Below are 22,095 nucleotides of genomic sequence, written 5' to 3' on the forward strand. Positions count from 1 at the left end.
ACAAAACTGCCGCGCAATCGTAACAGTCCAATCAGTAGGGCCGTCCAAGCCGCCGGGCACGAAGCGAGAAGGAACGAAAAGCGAGAAGCCCAGATTGCAGAGCGTAGAGAAGTGGAAGCTCGTTTTTTGGCGGAAAACCAACAAGAAGCCAGAGACGCAGCCGAAAAGAAAAAAGCAGCGATAGAAGAAGCGAAAAGAATTTGGCGTCAACTGATAGCCGATAAAAAGAAGAAGACCCCAGTTCAGCCCAGCAGTAGTCAACAGCTGGCCATATCTCCAAACTCTCTCCAGCAGGAAGACGAATTTATTCTTCAAATCAGCGAAGAGGTCCCCGAGCAATAAATTTCGCGTCTCTATATCTGCCAAGTCGGTGTAGTCCTAGGGTGCTTGGTCCTAGGCCGTAAGGTCCATTGGTCCAGTGCTTGGTTGGTCTCGCTACTAGGTAGTCGGCATAAATAGTCCTAGGGTGCTTGGTCCTAAGTCGCAAGGCTCATTGGTCCAGCGCTTGGTTGGTCTTTTATCGCCCATTGTTCATCATTATTCCGAAGATTTTTTCATCTCATCATGGCGGAAGCAGACATCAGGCCGCCAAGTCGCAACGCGGACAATCAGACCGAGAATCACGAAGATTTCCCGCCATTGTTTGAAGCTAGAACGAGGAAACAACTTAGGTCGAATGAAAAAAGAAGGCTGACGAATCTTTCAAAAAGGATTGAAAAACACATGGCAGAACGCGATAGCAGAACCGAATTACAGTTCTTAAGAAAAGAGCTGGCCACCCAGTTGGAAGAATGCACAAGAGCTCACAACTTGTACCGCCAATCGAAAGACCTAGATCATGTACCATCCGAGGACTGGATCATCCAGCTGGAAAACGTCACCGCAATCTGGTATGGACGTATCGACGAATACATCCGCACGGTCAATCGACCACCTTCAGCCGTGCCCAGCAATCCATCCGTCCGAAGCAGGCAAAGCATCCGGAGCAATACGACGTGGCTCGACCCTAACCATCCTGGAGCTTTTCAGCAACGAGAAAATGAAAATCCCTTCGACGACCAAGGCTCAGCTTCAATCAGCGAAATACGCGATTTGCCGTCCGAGATGGAATACGAAGACGATTTAAGACAGCGGCTGGATGACGAAAGATTGGCGAGAGAAGATTTAGAAAGAAGATTGCAACAGCTACAGACAGATATGGCAGCGAAAGAAAAAGCCGGTCCTGAAAAAGAAGACAATGCCGCCACCACAGCATTGACAGAAGAATTACAAAACCTCCGGCTACAGATGAATCAATGGAAGCAGACCCAGGATGCAGAAATGGCAAACCGCATCAAGCTGGAAAAGTCCTTACGGGGCGACATCGAAAAACAAAAAAGAGAACTGGAAGAAGAAAAACTCGCCCGTCAGACTGAAAAGTATCGGTACGAACGGGAAAAAGAAAGCGACTGGGACAAATTTAGGTCCGCCGTCGACGAGCGCTTTGCGCAACATAATGAGGCGACATCCACCAACAAAGAAGCGCACAACACGGAATCACATAGACAGCACCAAGGAGCAAGACCCAAGAAACCACCAGCCTCCGCGGGCAACCGAGGTTCCGGTCCGCCACCTTACACGGAAGATGACGTTTCAATCGGCGCGGAATCAGTACAGTCGTATCAGGCGCCTCATCAAGACAAAGATAGCGATGCAAACAATTGGTCGTTCAATCTCAATGGCAAAGAGGATCGACAACCGCCAGGAATTCATGGATCGGCGCATTCCGTCTTTCGTCTTCCGAAGATGGACCTCAAGCCGTTTGACGGCGACCCGAAGAATTGGCAAGACTTTATCGCCATTTTTCGTGATTTGGTTCATGATAATTCCAGTCTGACAACGACTCAAAAAATGGCCATTCTCAAGCGCTGTCTGACCAGCGAAATACGAGACGGACTTGGTGATTCGTTAAGCAGTCCGGCTTTGTACCAAGAGGCATTGCAAGAGCTGGAATCAACATACGGACATCCCCAGATCGTGTCGAGGACGTACATTCAGTCCCTAATTCAGCTCCAGCGAGTAAGCGCGAATGATTACAAGGCGTTATTGAAATTTTCGCAAGCTGTAAATGGGGCAGTAGCCTCGCTGAGAAGCGGCGGCTACCAACACGAATTAAAATCATCCGGCCTTTTGGACATCATCGTAACCAAGCTCCCTTCCGAGGTACAAAGCAGGTGGGGGAGACAAATCGTGAAGAATCACCCTGTCAGGCAAACACTCCAAGACTTTGCTACCTGGTTCAGCAAGTTCGTCAAAGGCGAAATGATGGCAAAGCACAGTCAGATTTCTCTGACACCAATCACGCCAGCAAAACCGAAAAGCGGATCAAAACCGGGCCGGCAGCCCGACAACAAATCCGGTTTTTCACCGACTATAAACGCAGTCACGCATCCAGCGACCTCCGGCGGATCATCATCGTCAAAATCGAAGACGGCGCAGCAAGCGGAGGCGCCTCCAAAGAAGCTTATTTGCCTCCTATGCAAAGGCGATCACCGCCTGGGACAGTGCAAGACTTTCGTTGAAATGTCGCTCGAAGAAAGAATAAAAATCATCAAAGAAAATGGATGCTGTCTCCGATGCTTAAGCAAAGGACACATGAGCAAGGACTGCACAAGCCGGAAGAAATGCATCATCAACAATTGCGGTCAACCGCATCACTCATTGTTACATGACGCTCCGCGCTTGACCCCAACCGAACCAAAATCAATCCTAAAACCAGAGAAGACAGTCACGCTACCCTTGAATGTGGCGACAGTCTCCGTCGACGACGACGAATCATGCACGGTGATGCAAATAGTACCTGTCACCCTCGAAGCGGACGGAAAAACATTGGAAACGTTTGGATTCCTCGATCCAGGAAGCCAAACGACTTTGATTTTAGATCGCGCTTCAGAACAGCTCGACCTCGACGGCGATGAAGAAATGACAAAGCTAGGAACGTTCCATGGAGACGACCCGATCATCAAAATGAAGAAAGTTAAGTTCAACATCCAACCAAGAGACGGAAGCCGATCGTTTCCTGTGAAAAAGGCGTTTTCTGTTCCCAAGCTTAACATCAACGCCCAGCAGATTGAATGGCCAGTCACAAAACGTGAATGGGGCTATCTTCAAGACGTGGACCTGCCGCATATCGACACCAACAACGTGACAATCCTCATAGGCAGAGACGTTATGCGCGTCCATGATGTACTGGAGCATCGCAGTCCACCCGACGGAACCGAAGCGCCAGACGGAATCTTAACTCATTTTGGATGGAGCATCGCAGGTCCCGTCCCAGAGTCACTGCTGAAGCGACAAACTTATCGGCCCATGTCAGTTATGCACATTTCACGTCAACAATCCGACGAGTTCTTAAATGAAGCTGTCCAGCGGTTCTGGAGAACGGAATCGTACGGCGTCGGACTTTCTTCTCATCAAAACCTACCACCCGATGATCAAAAAGCGCTTCGCATTCTCCAAGATACCATCCGGCACACTGGCGAGCGCTACGAAGTCGGATTGATGTTAAAGAATCCGGAATTAAATCTTCCGAACAACGCTGAAGTCGCCTTCCGTCATTTCGCGTCATTGGAGCGCCGCTTCAAAAAGGATCCGGCGTTTGCTAAGAGTTATGCGGCCGTCGTCAACGAGTACATCGCAGCCGGCCATGCAAAACTAGTCGACCCCAACTCTCCTTTCACTCGCGGCCATGTATGGTATCTGCCGCACCATGGAGTCACAGCGGCAAGCAAGCCCGGAAAAGTTCGGGTAGTTTTCAATCCGTCAGCGCGCTTCCGCGGCACATCATTAAATGAAGAGCTGTACAAGGGTCCGGATTTACTTACTTCTCTCATCGGAGTATTATTGCGCTTTCGGTTGCACCCATGTGCAATTTCTGGCGACATTCAGAAAATGTATCATCAGGTACAAGTGCCGGAACATCAACAATCATTATTGCGATTTATCTGGAGAGAACCAGGCAGCACGGAAGACCCACAAACATTTCAGATGACCGTTCACGTCTTCGGAGCTGTCTCCTCACCGACAAGCTGCATTTATGCTCTGCGACGGACCGCCGAAGACTTTGGACCCCAATACCCAGGAGCCGCTGAGAAAGTATTGAAGAATATCTACGTAGATAATTATCTGGATTCAGCCGATACGGAAGCTGAAGCCATCGCCCAGCGCCAGGAAGTAACTGATCTTCTCAAGCACGGAGGATTCAATATGGTGCAATGGATGTCATCGTCCCGTCCCGTGTTGGCCTCTGTCAATCAGGCTGATCGAGCAAGAGCGCTGGATATCACCACCGATCCTTTGCCCGTCGAGCGCACTCTCGGAATTCTTTGGGATTGCCAGCACGACGCCTTTATGTTTAACTCCAACACCCGACTCGATGTCAAAACGAAGAGGCAAGTCCTGCAAGAGATTGCCTCGATCTTCGATCCATTAGGATTTCTTGTTCCAATCGTGATGGTGGCAAAAATCTTGATGCAAGATATCTGGCGATCCGGAGTCGAATGGGACGATCAGCTCCCACAGGCCCTTCTCGATGTTTGGAAGCGGTGGGTCGCTGACCTTCCCGCCATCTCAACCCTGAAGATTCCCCGATGCTTTCGTCGATCGACCCTGCCGTCGGAATATCAACTGCACGTCTTCACGGATGCCTCAGAATTAGGATTTGCCGCTTGCGTATTTCTTCGCGCGTCGTACAGCGAATCCCATGTTGGCCTCACTCTGATTATGGCAAAATCAAGAGTCGCTCCTCTCCGCCAACTGTCAATTCCGCGGCTGGAACTTCAAGGCGCAGTTCTCGGCGCCCAATTATGTGCCACCGTCATCAAGGATCTTGGCCCGATCGCATCCGCCGTTTATTATTGGTGCGATTCACAGACAGTGCTACAATGGATACACTCGAAAACGTGTAAATACCACGCCTTTGTCGCCCATCGAGTGACAGACATTCTGGATAAAAGTGAAGCGACTCAATGGCGTCACATCCCCGGTGAGCTTAATCCCGCCGACGACGGATCCCGAGGTGTGTCCGCTGCCTTCTTCACCACTCAACATCGCTGGTTTCGCGGCCCTGATTTTTTATTAATGCCTGAAACGGCCTGGCCGCCACCGACGAACATTGCCGAGCCGGCGAATGACGACCCGGAAGTTTCACCCGCCAAATGGATTGGTTCTATTCGAGTTCCGACGCCTCATCCCATTTTCGAGTTGATTCAACGTTCTTCCGACTTCATCAAAATCAAAAGGATCGTCGCCTGGCAGCTGCGCTTCCTTCGGAATCATTCTCTTTCGCTGAAAAAGTGTGTCATCCCGTTATCTCGATGGCTCACAGCTCCGGAATTGCGTGATGCCCAAACATTATTGATTCGGGTCGATCAGGAACATCATTTTGCCGTAGAGATTCGTTTTTTACGCAAAGGAAAACCCGTGCCAGTCACATCCAAGCTGGCCACGTTGACCCCCTTTATAGATGCGTCCGGAATCATCCGGGTAGGTGGCCGGATTCAACATGCTTGTCTCCCTGAAGACACAAAACATCCCATCGTCTTGTCTTCCGACAGCCAGCTGGCGACGATGATCATTCTCGACCTCCACCATCGACTGACTCACGCAAAAACGGAGCGTTTGTTACATAACCTCCGGGCGACGTATCATGTTCTGCAGCCACGGGCCACCATCAAGAGAGTGATTCGTCCCTGCTTCGATTGCAAGCGACGCGACAGCCAACCCGTGTGTCCACTCATGGGTCCGTTGCCGGCCAGCAGAATTAAAACACACCAGTGGCCGTTTTCTCACGTCGGAATCGACTACTTCGGTCCGTTGTACGTCTCCATGCTCCGACGGACTCTGAAGCGGTACGGAGTCATGTTTACTTGCCTGGATTGTCGAGCCGTCCACCTTGAACTGGCTGATTCCATGGACCTCGATTCGTTCATGATGGCGTTTTCCCGTTTTACAGACCGCCGTGGAGTTCCTCTTGTCTGTTACAGCGATAACGGAACCAATCTAGTGGCTGGCGAACAAGAGATCCGGGATGCGATCGCTCAATGGAATCCGGAAGCGTTGGCAAAAAATATGGCTGATCGAAACATCGAATGGCGATTTAGCCCTCCCGCTTCGCCTCATTTCGGCGGGTCATGGGAGCGGATGATCAAGTCCGCCAAGCTCGCCATGCGAATTGTATTAAAGGAGCGAGTCGTCACTCAAGAGGTGCTGTCTACCGTCATGACCGGTGTCGAAGCTTTGCTGAACGCCCGTCCATTGACCCCGGTGAGCAGCGATCCAACCGAAGTCGACGCTCTTACCCCTAATCATTTTCTTCATGGACGGCCAAACATTCAACTGCACTCTGACTTCGACGCTCAACCGCAGTTGCTCAGCAAGCGGCGGTGGATGGACGCGCAGGAGATCGTCAACCACGTCTGGAATCGCTGGATGCGCGAGTACCTCCCGTCTCTAATCGAACGGACAAAATGGCTCCGCCCACGGCGAAACCTAGCTGTCGGAGATGTCGTCCTCATGGAAATGCCCAACCCGAAGAGAAGCACTTGGCCAATCGGTCGAATTGTTCGTGTAGAAGCTGGTGCCGATGGAGCTGTCCGGTCCGCCGAAGTAGAAGTCACTCGCGCTGTACCTGGCAAAAAGGGCCGAAAAACTCTTTCCGACATCAAGTCGAAAACGACCCGCTACATCCGTTCAGCACACAAACTTTGTTTACTCGAGGCGGATGATCCAGAAGATGTTTTCACCACTGAAAACAGGGCCGGCAATGTGACGGACAGCCCGATTCTCCCCGCCGGGTCAGATGGGGCTTCCGCAAAATGATCCCCGCCATCGTCCCTTATCTTGCCCCCTAATACCTCCCTTATACCTCAGGCCCGTATTCCACAATCCTTTTCTTGTTTAATCATTTGTTTTCTCGCGACACAGTTAATTGTATCTCGCCTTGCTGGCAACTTGGCGAAAGTCACTCTCTGTCTTGTCGACAATAAAAACTTTTGAAGCGATTTAGTGGCGAATCTATTTTTCATTTAAACTCTAAAACTCTAGCGACGCGCATTTAGTGCCGCCGCACAGTATATGTACTGATTTCTGAAAATACTTCACGAGTAAATTATCTTGTGCATGAGAAAGAAGATCTAGAAAGAGTAGGCATACATAAACAAATTTGTGTTGCAAATATAATTAAAAAAGAATAAATACCCTCTACTTTTGTTGATATCCACCTTAAAAAACTTTCAGATCTGAGCTGAGTGACATCTTCGATTTGATTTGATTTTGGTGGGTAAAGCATACGATCTGCCTTCCTAACATACTAACATAAATACATGAAAGAGAGGGGCCTCTCGCAGAACTGTTAATTTGTTTGGATTTTAGGATTCATCAGGCTGAGAAAAGGACGGAAACAACACCAATTATTCAAGCCATCGAAATCCCGGTGTTCGTCTTTAAGTCAACTTCATGGCGACATTGTTGCCTCTAGAAATCTAGAAAAAACAGGTGGGACCCATCTTGTTGCAAACAACATCATTCATATTGAAGAGTTTATCGACGTGCCGTTATTGGAATGGAAGGAAAAACCTCTAAAGTGGTGGCGCAATCACAACCGTGATGGGTCGTTGGTTTGTTGTGGGACGTAGTCAGAAAATATTTTTGTATTCCTTCCACCAGTGTGCTGTCTGAGCAAATATTTTCATGAGCAGAAAACCTGCTGTGTGAGAAGCACACACATGGGATACATAGAGTGTCTTCTCTTCACGCTTGCGTTAAATTGACATGCCGACAAAGTGATTGGCATCTGAAGGTCGCATCTCAAAATTCTCCTTCGGGTTAATGATTATTTCGAAGGTGGAGTTATTGTTGCTGCCTCAAATAAGTCTTTCATCCACCCAGATGATTACTATAGTAAATTCAGTTTGTATTACTTTGGCTGCGATAAGCTCCAGGCCTAGATGAATGGTTGTGGCTTTAACCATAACATATCCAACTGAGCACCCTTCATAGTTCCTGCTTTACTGTGAGACCCCTTTTTAATTACGCTGGCGTGCGTTACGACGTACTCGCCATAGAGTTCCATTCTTCTTGTAAATGCTGCTAGATGACTATGAGCAGCATCACTTATTCCCTTCGTTTGTTTCCCTCCCACACAACACATCTGGCTCTCTAGGACCACCTTATATCCTCTAAATTTTCTCCCCAGTCTTCCCTATATAGTTCATAGATTTCTCCTAAAACCATCACAGATTCATTAATCGGGTTAAGCTTAAATTTGGGCTGCACCACTGCAGCCAAATGCAGTTTGCCATTCTTGAAGCAATCTGAAACCCGAACGGTTAAAGCGGAGATAATTTATGAAATGAATGCTTTGTAATCGACCAGTCTTTCCTCTGAAGAGATTTCATCTTATTCGTTTAATACTTAGAGTGGATAGTAAATATTCAATTGTGACTTTCTTATCCACCTGTAATGCTTGTTTATCCACCTGTAAAATTTATAAGACCTCGATCAGTGGTCGCATATTCCTTACCTATTCTTGAATGTAGTCTTCTTCTGATGGGTTAAAATACGGGATATTGAAATGGGAAATAAATCTTTGAAAATTACTTTTCCTGCTATAGTCCACTCGACTTACGCGTACCCTGGTTTTTTTTTGAATGCGCTGCTCTTTTATTCTTCATTTGTCACGAAACTGTCTTCCATAGTCTACTGTAAATCGCCTTTTCCTCTGTGTTTTTTTATGGACACCGAATAGTGCATTTGTAAATTGGTGATTGTTAACTTCAAGACTATTTTTTAAATTATTATTTATAATGAGAAGCTTCTTTAACCCAGCTTTACGATGACGATTTTTTTCTTTTTTGGTGATTGTACAGTTAACGTTTGCATGCATTGAAGAAATAATAATCTGCCCAAACTCCAAGTCAACCATTCAAGCTACCATAATCCATTGGTAGGAAGCCATTCCTTAAATAACTGAAAATATTCAATTGACTTATGATACGCAGAGTGCAACATCAATATTCACTGTATACCAAGTCACTGTGGTCTCCTGTGGAATTAGGTTGCTGATACCCACTTAATGCTGCACCTCCAAGAAATAATCACTGTTCTAAAACACAAAATTCACAAAACCAATTGCTAAAATCATGTAAATCATCATCCCCAAATCTTGTTGTAACCAACAAAACATCATTTGGCCCATTAACTTTGCACTAAAACCCAAAAAGAAGTATTTCAACGGCACTTTTAGGCTCAGAAGCGGATACAATAAATTAAACTATTTCGTAGCTAAATGGGAAGTCTGCCTGACTGTCCCACGGTTTCCCCGAAGTTGAAAATGTCGAAAACACCATTCTTAATGTCATCACTTTATCGAGACACGATCCCAGTTTTCCTCAATGCAATGTTCCCATAAAAAAATTCAACGTATGAGCCTCAGCTGCCCTCTAAATTTTTCTCCACCACTTTTACACGTTAACCAAATTGTATAAAAAAATACCACTACTCTTGTCGGGATGAAATCTTTTCAATTTCAACCAAGTTTGAAATCTTAAAGAGATAAATTGCAAACGAGGGTCTTCAGTTGTCTAAGAATTATAAACCCCACTTTCAGTCATGGGCGTGTCCTACCAATCATTTTACTGACAAAGGAGAATTTTTGATCTTCTTTTGTAGAAAAAATGTATCCAAATGAGATGCCTTTTGAGGTTTATCGTACTGTATAACAGTGATAATGATTATGTTGAAAAGCTAAAGAGGTAGTGAATGCGACTACAAAGAAACCGCACATTTTCCCACTTTCTAGATTGCCATCGACATTATTTCATTCTAAAAATCCCATTTCAACCAATGAAATTTCTTTGTGGGTTTTTCTTTTTCATAATGTAGTTCTTCTCAAAATTGAACTTCGTTCAGACCACACCAATTTAGTAAATTGACGCCGAAAAATATTGAAAACCAAGGGCGAGGTTCGACGTTCTCAACTCATCAGGATGTAGTTCATCGTAGTTGGTGACTGTCGTTTCGTTTTTGACGAAATCTCCCGTACAATTTCAATGTCTCTGTTGGATGCATGGCTAAATGGATGTAATGGTTGACACTACAAGTTCATTGTTTCGCCATACAAAGAAACACATCAGATATGGCCCATCAGTTATGGTTTTTCGTTGCCCAAATTCAATACTTACGCTGAATTCACCATCAAGTTGAAGAAAAAGCGTATTACTACCTTCTGATCGTCCTTTTTTTTCTTTTGTGTTTCCTATTTGATGATCTGTCGCCTCTTTCCGTAGGAGTCTGCACGATTGCTTTTATGCGTGTCCTTTCGCTACTCCCATCAGATTTCAATTAAATAGATGTCATATTTACTTTAAGTCATTTGATATATTACAACGTTAAATCAAAACAAATTAATATTTAAATCAGCTACTCCGTTTAACCAATATAAGGTGAAAAAGACATGCTGTGAATTGGCAATATCGCCACTCCTCTCTCTGTGCGTGAAGAGGTCAGTTGGGCTCGACTCGTTGGCCTAGTAATATACGGCATATATCGCTCTACAAGCAAAATCTAACTTCGTTTTAATCGTGACATACACACATACCTCGATTTTTAATTAAATCAGAGAGCCAGAGACGACAGTTAATCAGATGATAAAAAAGGAATGCAAATAAATAAAAAAAATTATTATAACTTGACTGGGACTTGCAATTTCATAGGTGTTATACTTTCAAGTATGAGAGTCAAGAGAGGGTTTCCCACCTCGTCATCCGTGATTGGACCGAATAAGTTTTGGGGAGCAATCACTTGTTCCGTAGCCAGAGTTACGGAAAAGCTTCGCAATCGCGACTAATTGGAACATTGCTTTGGGCCATTGTCTGGCGGAAACTACCACCTGTTTTTTTCTCCTTGGAGCGACGAGCTCTTTGCACTCTTGGCGGATAGACTTGCACTGTTTTAGGTGCTCGTTTAGGGAGCCGGTTTGCTGGTGTTGGGATCAGCCTCGGTTGTGGACCGCGGTGCCTTGCCTAATTAAAAGGAATTTTAACTTGTTTTACATGGCTTCCTCAATTGGGTTTTACCTTTTTTTCAACTTCTTCGTTGGGCTAAGCGGTGTCGGAAACCGGGGCATTACTGGGCATAGCGTTTATTTGTCAAGTGAGGTCCCTGGTTTTCTGGCACAAGTCCTTTCCGCCAGAGTGCTTGGATGTATTATTATTGAAATTCAATTCTGGCGGTTCAACAACAACAACATCACTGACCTCAACAACAGCAAGAACGTCAACATCAACAACAACATCGTAATCTTCAAGTTATCTAACGCGAATTTAGATCTTTATACAAGAATGCTGGATCTCACGATGAATAGAACATTTTTCCGTGAAGGGTGATATGAGGGGCCTGATTCCTAGGAATACCCTGATTCTGTCTGCATGGTATGATTGACATTTATTTCTTTATTTCTAAGTAAGCAAAAATAATACCAGTGCAAGGCCCATCCATTATGCACAACCGCATTCTTGAATCATGTATTCAAAACCAGCGCTGTAACTGGGATAAAAAAACTTAGCCGGATTTTAGTACACATCTGGTCTTCTAATTGACGACCCTCAGCACCAGCTTGTGAATGTATTCTTCCTTTTTTTTCTTGGGTTTATTATTCTTGTTATGTGTGTTAAATTAAGGCAAATGTTATCTTACCTGTCCTTATCCAATCACGTTCCGAGCCTTTGTGATAACTTCGACAGTGATTACCATTTCAGACAAAGCTCTATTTGATTTAAAGAAAATAACATGCTCACAATAACACACTTCAAATTGCTGTGATCATTAGGGGTGTTCAGGGACACGTGTCTTGGCGCGTGTTGTGGCAAGCGTTTATTCAAAGTCGAGCAGACTTCTGACGAGCGTCTGATTCTATCAGATTCCCCTGTAGAAACTCATTCCTCTGTAGTCTTTGACGCCGTAGTTGGTGCTAAAGACGATGCCTATCGCGTTTATGGACTCTACCTTGCTGATTGGGGGTGTTGGGGCGATGGGGGACGGCTCTCGTTCACGATAAATTTCGGCAGCTGTGACCATCAAAGAATCTTGACGCATATTCCATTCAGGTTCATCAGTGGGCGTGGATTTTCTTTCAAAAGGAGTAAAATTCCTGATATTGATATTGTGACAATGTCACTTTGACAGGCGTGTATTTGGTAAGCACTACAACTAAACACGTCTAGAAGCAGAAAGAGAGAGAGAAAGAGAGAGAGAAGGAACACTTTCCCCGACTTTTTCAGGGAAAGCGACCAACTACCGAAACCCACAAGGAACACTGCTACAGTTACATGGTTCCCTGACGGCCAGGCCATACACATGTCTGTTTAGGCCTAACACATCTGATACCTTTCTAGCTGGGAAGGAAACCCAATGAGGGGTGTACGAGGAACCGGCCGTGAGCCCTAGTTCCTCGTGCACTAGTTACAAGTGAAACCCAATGAGGAGTGTCATGTACGAAGAACCGGCCGTAAGCCCTAGTTTCTCGTGACAATATATTTCATTCCGTCGATTGAAATAACCGTCTTCGAAATAAGTTTTTGATTAGGATGAATTCAAATTTTAAAATTAATTTATATTTCTTACTCTGTGTGTTGGGGAGACGAGAGAGTTTAGTGAAACGTCCTTGACTTTTCACTTGGCGAACGCGTGGTGAATAAGTGCTACCACGCTCTCTGTGTAACGTTTTTTTTTCTTCCAGAAAGCAGCTGAGTCATATTTTTACATTTCAGAAACTTAAATATAAATGAAAATTATTTATAAATGTAGCTATGTAAGGATGTCATGGACAGGAGCAGCAGCAATCGCAATATTGGCATCTGCGGAAGACGAGAGAGATTTATTTGATGTGAGAATTGTAGTGCTGTTGTGCCTGGTTCTCTGCACAGGAGTAACAATGGGTTCCATTTGTACCGGCAGAACGGCGATGGCTTCAGCATCTCGAGAAGCCAACTGGGTTTGAGCTTCATCAAAAGCCGTTTTCCAATTTTTATTGAACTGATCGGTGATCCCTATTATAATGGAACTTTTTTGGACCCATTTTTGAGATCCTAGATAAGAAATTGGAACACGACAATGGCTGAAGAATTGAATCGAGTCTCAAGTTAATTGCATCCTTCATTCAGCTGTCACCGATTATCCGAGTTCTACTGTCAATAAACTGTAACTGAAACTAAAACTAAATAACTTTCGTGCAACCAAATATTATACTGGGTTGAGTCACTAATTTTTCTGAATAAGGTTCCCGCGATGAATTAGTTCACTTAGTCTTTCGCCTTAACGAAGACTTTTTCAATATAGTAGTTTGAAATATGAAATCGGGGCTAGATGCTAGGAGGGCTCTTTTCTTTACAGATAAGTCATTTGCACCTGTTTTTTTATTCCCATGTCGGAACTTCTTGCTATTTCAAAATTAATTGAACGGATTTAGAATTCATATTATTATACTTATCAGATTTTTCTTCATTTCTTTTACATTAAACTTTTTCATGGAGTAGTTCAGTAACTACCCTTGATTTTAATATTACCATGTGATGTATTAGCCATTAGGTAAAACAAGTTTCAATAAGTTCTTCTTCTTCTTTACAAATTAAAATTGATTCAAAATTTGTTTTTTCCTCTTGGAAGGAAGAACTGTTACATTTTGAACTAAATCAAAAAGAAATGGAATTTTGAAAAGAATTCCTATGTTAAGAAATAATAAGTTGTAAACGATTTATATGTTTTACTTAGTTTACCTCTAACTTTGATAGAATTTATCATTTTTGTTCTGTGAATATTTAAGTTTTGGGCTACTGGCGCGCCATACGATATGCCCGTGCGATCCTGTTTTTCAAGGCAATTGTCTACCGTCTGATCGCATGGAAGTTATCCGGGATCGCTTCAGAAGCGGAGGCCTTCCGGAGAACTCTATCCGACTCATCATGGCGGGAAGACGCGCTACAACCCACTCCTCCTACCAGGCGGCATGGAAAATTTGGAGCTGCTGGTATAATAAATGAGAATAAATGAGTGAAGACTTGACAGTCCCACCCACCCAACCCTATTTGAAACAAAATCTTATAGCTCAGATTCTACGTTGGTATTACGAATAAGTTCGGGCGTGTTTTTCTAAATTGTGTCATCCTTTAAAATTTAAACAGTTCCAACGGCAACCCGGTGGGTACTCTATGCACAAAAGTCTAAAAACAACAGTCGAGATAAACAAAAAAATCAGAACGGTTTGGTTTTAGCCGCCGCAACAAAGAAATATAGCTGTTCTATTCTGAAGTTTCCGCTACTTTTTTCGCCCATCTTCAGGTTAAGCATTAGTGCTTGTTAAAATAATTGTATTTCTTTTAAATCTCTGATGTGATATTATGTTCACAAACACAAACCAGATTTATCGATAATGTAACACCATTTTGTTTTCTTAACAGATCACAGGAATATCACAAAATCCTCCTACATGAAAAGCATTTTACGTAGAAAGTTGTATTGATGTTCCAATCTTGACAAAAACAATTATGATATAACTGTGATGATGCAAGTGAGAAATGTTTTGCTTAGTTTTTTATACTTCTTCTTATTTCTTAGGCTGCTTTTGAATGCTGCGTTTTTTAAAACTTCTTATTGAGTATTTTTCTCAAGCTCTTACATTTATTCCTGCAAAACTATTGAAAATAATAAAATTGGTTATCACGTTTCATTAAAACAAATTTATTTTTCAAATACATACTCATCTGGTTGAATGAATTCCTGAAGCATTCTTAACAGACTGGTGGTCTAGATCTGCTACCTAAGGTGCAATGTAACTTTTTCCTGTACAGCAGTGCATCTAGCGGTGAAATTTATAATTATATTATTTTGCCAAGCTTTAACATGCGACAAGGACTTGAAACTGATCTTTCTGCTACATAAGGACTTTTTAATTCTAAAAAGAGTGAATTAGGATAAATAATGGCCAATAATAATGATTTTCTCAACCTGGTAATTAATCGGCTAGTGCAACTCAATATTTTAACAGTTAATTACAAGGAAACTATGTAGGCTTGATCCCCTGGCACTATGAATTACCTTTCTTGTTCATTCAATACATTATTTGATTGTTTTCTAATTGTATCAATCGGTCAACGGGAAAATCCTTCACTTTCTTCTGAGAGTGTAACATTTGTTTGTCGTTAAATGCTTGTATCACCAGGAGATACAAGTTTTTCTCCGTGAAAGTATACCCGAGTATATGACCGTTCTGGAGTACAGGATGAACAATATTGTCACTCGTCATCCTTGGTTCTTTATCTTAGTAAGTACTTAAGTCTTAAACCTTTAAATAATAAATAACACGACTTCCCTTCACTGGAAATGCCCATCGCTGCGTCGAGTCTCATTAATGACTAATGGAGGGGAGATCGATCGCGATCGAGTTCCGGCCACGATCGTCCCCCGCCAATCCAAGTACAACCAACCTCCGGTTTTAAATTATTTGAATTTATAATTAATTTTCTGAAATTTGAAAATCTCAGCTTCTTTTTGGAAGAAAACACCAATCACCCATTCCTTTCCAAATGGGTAAGTAAATTTACAGACATCTATAAAAGCTCTGTTTTAATAACCTAAATTATCCTATAGGAAAATCCTTTTACAGTTGGCAGGTGAAGGCCCGTCTGATGTTTTTTAAGATATCAATCAAACATCTAAAATATAGTAAATGAAAGTAGAAGGCGAACAAATAAAAAGGAACAAACCAAGCTAGAACAAACGAACAAGAAAAAAGATCATGGAGGATAACCAAGGAAAAAATAGGGTAATAGAATTTGATTGATTGATTGAATATGGATTGAGAAATCACTACCATTAAATGTAGCCTCCCATCTAGTGTCCGTTGAATGGTGACACCCTTTCTGAGGATGGCTCCATTGGTGGTTATTGCAGTAGTCAAACTGTCATCAGTTAGGAAAATCTGTCAAAAAATAGTATTTTCCTTCAGCTTTGTTATCTTTTTCTTAAATAATTGCTATTATGTTCTTTTGAATTTGGGAAGGTTATTCTTCCTGCAATCTAAATAATAAGAAATGTTTGAATACAATTTATAAGAAGCGGAGAATTTATAGGAAAATGAAATGGTGCTCCGCCCTATAGATATCCCAGTTCGTCTCAAAATGTAAGGGACTCGCTTTCAACTCCTCGGTGGGAACCATTGTTACCATTGGGATGTGCGACATACCGACATACAAGAAAATTTATATCAAATAAAATTAGGGGCCACATTATAATTTTTTTTCTTGCAAATGCCTCGGAAACGACGTTCACAAAGTGGGGACGATGGGGAGTGACCCATCAAGAGAAATCTGGCTGTAGCATCACCCCAAGATGCAGCACCCACACCCAAAATTCCTCCTACTAATGGTGCTATTGCCAACGTTTGTTCTCCTGCTCCGCTACTGGAGGTAACTCCGCTTAGAGACAGGCGGAACAGTGCTCCGGCCGATTTTCCTGTCAATTGGAGTAAGCTTAAATTTAATTTCGTGTTTTTTTTTTACTTTTGTTGTAATATATTTTTTTAGTCCCCCCCCCCCGTTCCCGTTCTCAGGCCCATGTGCGACTATTGCCACATCATGTCCATGCCACCGTGTTTGCACTAATTGTATGTGTGTCTGACACAGCCCATGAGCCTAGTTTCCGGACAGAATGCAGGTAAATGAATAATAAATCCATTATTGCATGTGTGTCTGCCACAGCCCATGGGACTAGTTTCCGGACAGAATGCAGTAAATTAATGATAAATCTATCTTTTAATCATTTAAGGATAAATATAAGAAGATGAACAGAAACAATTAAGTAATATTGATTTAAAAATAAAATAATTTAATAACACCAACAATTTTGTGTTAGAATTGTGTTAACCAAGTGGCAAGTTGTGTTGTAGGTGCTGACTCAGCTGACAAGTTCATGTTTAAAAAAATAAAACATTAATAAAATACTTGCGTAGTTTAGATGCAGTTTGATTACCAAGATTATTCGGTGGTACTGATTCATCAACAAGGAATAGTACATCAATCTCATGTTAGCAAGCGAACTGAAACAAACCTGAAAAACAAAAAAAAGGATCACCTTTATTACTACAAAACAAGAACTTAATAACATCAATACTTACTTTTTGGGAAGCTGCAGAGAAGAAACACCTTTTCTTTGGAACACAACAACAATTAATACACCATTTTACTATAAATTATAGTTGACAATACATCTTGTTTGTCAACTTTGACTTTATTACTATCTTCAATTGTAACCGAATCTATTTTTTTTTTATTCTTACACAATTCAGAAATGAGAAACCAATACATTAATATAATTCATCCTGACCCATGCGTGGCAAGGAAAAAGTGCTTAGAAACGCTAACGAAGACTTATTATGAGACTTGTCTTTGCAGATTGGAGACTGAGTCTTGTCATGAAGGAAATGAAGATGGAAGTATTAGAAAAAAAATTTACAGTCACATTATGACCAGTGCTGCTACGTTCGGAGAAGCTGAAACCCTGTACTCCCCCCCCCCCTGGGCGTTGCAAGTTAAGGAGATAAAGAAATTAGCAAGTGTTTTTTTTCACTTGAGACACAGATACACGGTATTCTTATAGTTTTTAAGTGATTTTTGTGGTCTTTATCTGAGCTTAAGAGGTTAAGATAAAGTTAAGCCATTTTCCAATTTGTATATTAATCAATTATAACTTTGTTTGAGCACAAATATTTTATTTTCTTGCACAGTAAACGAACGGAAATACGAAAAATAGGTAGCCAGGAAGAATTGTTCTTATTATTATTTTAATTTAAATTACTTTTTTTTATCTTTTGGTCTTTTTTGTAGTGTGTGCTTTGCTGCCAAATATTTTACCATGTTCCATAGGAATTTAAATAAACTTCTATAAGGACATTAACTCATTAATGTAGGCAGCTATGAAATAATAATGCCAATGCTGTAATCAATATTCTGAAAGATCATTTAGATTTATTTTTCTTTTAGAATAAATGCACAAATTATTATTATTCATTCCAAAAAATATTCCTTTTAGTATGATTGAATTAAATTTACTTCTATAATGCAAGAGTTTTTCTTAGCTCAAATTTTTATTTTAGTAACTTAACATTTTGACTGAAAAAAATTTTAGTTATATTATGAGGGAATATAGCATCCACTCCCATTCCTTCAACTACAGTAAGTTTCTTTAAACCAACACTTTGTGAAATACATCAATAATTAGACAATCTGCAGGTCAGTATAGAGAATGCTGAAGGCAACGATGAGTTTCCTGACTTGACTTACAAGTACATGTCTGTCAGCAGCATTGGGGACATTCCTGATCGAGAAATAATTGGTAGGGAATTTTAAAAAAAAACTTACTTCAATGAATAAAATGTTTTTGTATAGATGTGATAGGGATCTTCTATAAAAAACGAAGAAGGTGATATCGCTGTAGTCCTATACCAAAGTTAAACATAGTATTAAAATTTTGGACGACAAAGGCAAGAAGGTGAGAAGTATGAACGACAACTTTAAAATTCTTGATAACACCTTTACTTCAATTTCAGATGGAAGTGGGTTGCTCAACAATTGAACAGTTCCTGCAAAAAATGAAAATAGAAGAGTTGAAGACCCTTATAGGACTCAAAGGAGTGCGACTGGTTAGGAAGGGAGAAAAACTAGCCTGTGTCGCATATTCCGACACAATTGTAGAAGTAAAAGAATTGTTTATTACAACACCTCTCACTTACTTATACTTTATCGTAGATCAATCCAGTAACCAAGCAGGCTGAAGAATTGAAAAAATGGATGGCGGCTGAAAGTTCAGATGGAGAAACTGTAGAAGCCACCAAATAATTAAGGTTTTCCATTGTAAATGACTCGGCAACTTTCTTAACATTGAAACGTTCTTTAAAGACTAATAAATGTTGAAGACCTTTCTAATTACTTGGAAATTAAGTTGTTAGTCTGTTGTAGCATTCCCTCTCTAGTCGGGAACGGAAAAAATCTATAGTGACAAACTTAACAAAGTCGACTACATTTTTTTTTAATTTACTAGTGGTGTTGTTTTTTGTTCAATCTAGTTAAGGGCAAGAACATTCTTTTGATTCGGGAGGAGAATCTAAGACAAATAGATCCTAAGAATTGGTTGTGGTCTATTGACACTTGACAGTTGGTAAAATTATTGCACGAATAACGACACTCTAGTATGGCAATCCGTTTCACAATTTTTCTGTTTTTTGACACCTCGCCATCTAGCGCTCGATCTGCAAGTTCAGCTGAAAACAAAAACAGTCTGACAGAGCAGAATAAAAAGCAAATCTATGATCTGTTAGTTTGTTTATTTTACGTGATTACAAAAATTTCATGTAGATGTTTTTTTTTCGTTAGGATCCACTCCCCGGCGTATAAAAAATTCCCAAAGGACATAACCGAAGGAATCTTGTTGATGGAAGTGAAAGGAGATCTGAATCTAGAGAAATTGAAGTAATTACATTCCGGTGTTGTGTGCGATAATTTTTGTTGTCAGAATTAAGTGGACATAATAGCATAATTACCAAAAATAAATTGCTCGCGAGGTCGTCCCTATCGTGGCGATAAATCAAGGTTTTTCTCCACATTCGCCGCATTCGGATCGGCCTCAACAGATACTAACTCCAGAAAAGCCACTACCGTGTTGATCCCCGAAGGAAGACGCCTCGGTCAAAGCAAACATCCATTGCGCACTCGAAACCATCGGGTCCAGGGAAAACATGATGATTCTACCAAGATTCCATAGGTTGCATCTTAAGTTCTCGTCTACCTCAAAAATGACGTTTCCTACGATAAATTTGGGTAGTTGCGGTTCCCATTTTTTTCTCTCTGCCAGCGATTGAAGGTAAAACCCTTCCTTTTAGTCCCAAAAGAGATAAAGCTCTCTTTTTAGTTATCGAAAATGCTCTCTGCAAGCATCTTCGAAGCTACCGACTGGTGGTGTGCCGGTAACTTCTCTTGAAGACATGGTTTCTATTCCATGAGTGCGCGAAAACCCACTCTCCTTCTTGCGGGCTAGAGCTGTAGGGGGAAGGGTTGGTTCGTTTACTTCAGCATGGCTCTGGTTCCGTTGGTTTTGAATATCGTTTCTTGCGGTCTTGAAATTGAATTCGTGACTATACCTATGCAACTGCCCCCCCCCCTCTCTCTCAAAAAAGTTACAGGCTACTTGCAACTCAAGATTATCGAAACCAAGATCAGCGCTTTTTTGGGGAAATGAGTGATTGAAGAAACTCAAGAAATATGGTTTATCAGTAGCAATTTTACAATCCTTAAAAAACAAGTTTTTTCCCTGTGTCGTTTATAACCACTTTTAAAACGGAAGGCTTGCCAACAGCTAAAAGTATTATTTAGGCGAACGATTGGTTAGCTAAACTAGACCTCTCCGATTCGAACTTAACAGTGCCGATGCATCAGTCTCACTGACGTTTTTTTGCAATTTGCACGGAAGGGGAGGATCTATAAGTTCACCTATTTACCATATGGGTTATCCTCGGAACCGCGAATATTCACTAAATTTTTAAAACCCGTAGTTGTTTTCTTTACGAAGAAAGGGATCTGGTTTAGGTGATTTATGTGGATTATATTCTTCCTTATCATGAATTCATGTTGCAATGATTTGACCAGAGATGATCGCAGTAGTGAAATCGACTCTAGAAGAGGTGGGGTTTATAATCAATATATCCTACAAAAATCGGAAACTGTTCCCACTTAAAGTTCAGATTTTCAGTGGCTGATTTTGGACACAGTTCATTTTACTCTGGACCTGACTACAGAAAAAAAGAACCATTGATGCAGGCATGTAAAAACTTCTGTCCGACCGAGAGGTGGCTCTCTGGGATTTTTCCTCATTATTGGGCAACTTCAATTAGGCAATGACGGTGGTTCCGTTCGCCCAAGCTAATTTACGACCTATTCAAAATTTGTATATTAGTTACTCAAGGACAGCAGGTGGGAATTTTGGATAAAAAACCCTGAAGGAGGAAGCCAGGGCAGACTTTAACTGTATTTAGATCTCAGTCAATCGAGGAATTTGTTTTAACCACAGACCCAGATTTAGTGCTATTCTCGAAAGGCGTCCATGACCAGTGAAGGGAGGGCGACTGAAAACTACTGCAGTAAAGGAGGTAAATAGTCCAACCAAGATGCCGCTATATAATGAACTTAAATTACTAGCAGCCTTATTAGCGCTGCAATATTTCGCAAGCGCTTCTCAGACTTAATGTTGACAATGCAACAGTTGTAGCACACATCAATAAAAGTGGAGGCACAAGATCGCCTCTATTTTTCGACATATGATTATAAATAAAGGAAACTTTATAATGTTGTTTTAATTTTTTTAATTTTTGCAGTTACCATCAGACAAGAGGACGTGGACGCATAAGCAGCCCACAAGGCAACCACGAACAGAAAAAATATTAAAAATACCAAATGTTATAAATATATTTTTTGTTTGCAAAAGGACTGAAGCTTATGGGGGCAGAAGGCCTTGGCAAGGGTTTTGTGGCTTTTAATAGCTAATAAAGTGTAGGTAAAATAAGGCCCTAAAAGCCTCAAAAAAATCAATCACTTTTTTCCACCGAGATTGAATAAAAATTCAATATTTATCAAGTCTATATTTATTCAGTCTCTAATCATTTTTACCTACTCTTTCATCAATAATTTTTTTACTTACCTTCGCAGTTACCACCAATAGATGGTCATGGCTTGGGTGGTAGAAGAGTGGAATAATGACAATGTATCATTCACTGCCAAAAGAACCAAGGGCTCGCAGACCTACAAGTTCACGTCTCATTCAGAACCATCAAAAACCACACCAGGCACAGCAACATTACCAAAAACCACGTGGCTGGCCGTTACAACAAAAACAACATAACCAGGCACTTGCAATTACAAAATCCACGAATGCAGCGACCTCGATTGATGTTGTTATTTCATTCACTGTGCGAAGAACCAAGGACTCACCACCATCGAAATCAAGTCGCAAAAACTC

General features: G+C 41.7%; 1 protein-coding gene and 1 long non-coding RNA gene across 2 annotated transcripts; one reads left to right on the top strand and one right to left on the bottom strand.

The window, feature by feature from the left end:
* Positions 1–564: 564 nt before the first annotated feature.
* On the top strand, positions 565–6,858 carry LOC124194802. The gene has a single exon (XM_046589188.1). It carries the CDS (start codon positions 565–567, stop codon positions 6,856–6,858), a length of 6,294 nt encoding a protein of 2,097 aa, XP_046445144.1.
* An 11,262-nt stretch (positions 6,859–18,120) lies between these two features.
* Positions 18,121–19,262, bottom strand: LOC124193777. Its single transcript, XR_006874481.1, has 3 exons — positions 19,018–19,262; positions 18,821–18,906; positions 18,121–18,670 (listed from the first exon to the last, which is right to left on the bottom strand). It is a non-coding gene; the product is annotated as an uncharacterized LOC124193777 (long non-coding RNA).
* Positions 19,263–22,095: the final 2,833 nt, after the last annotated feature.

This window comes from Daphnia pulex, chromosome 5, assembly GCF_021134715.1.
Source record: "Daphnia pulex isolate KAP4 chromosome 5, ASM2113471v1".
NCBI lineage: Eukaryota > Metazoa > Arthropoda > Branchiopoda > Diplostraca > Daphniidae > Daphnia > Daphnia pulex.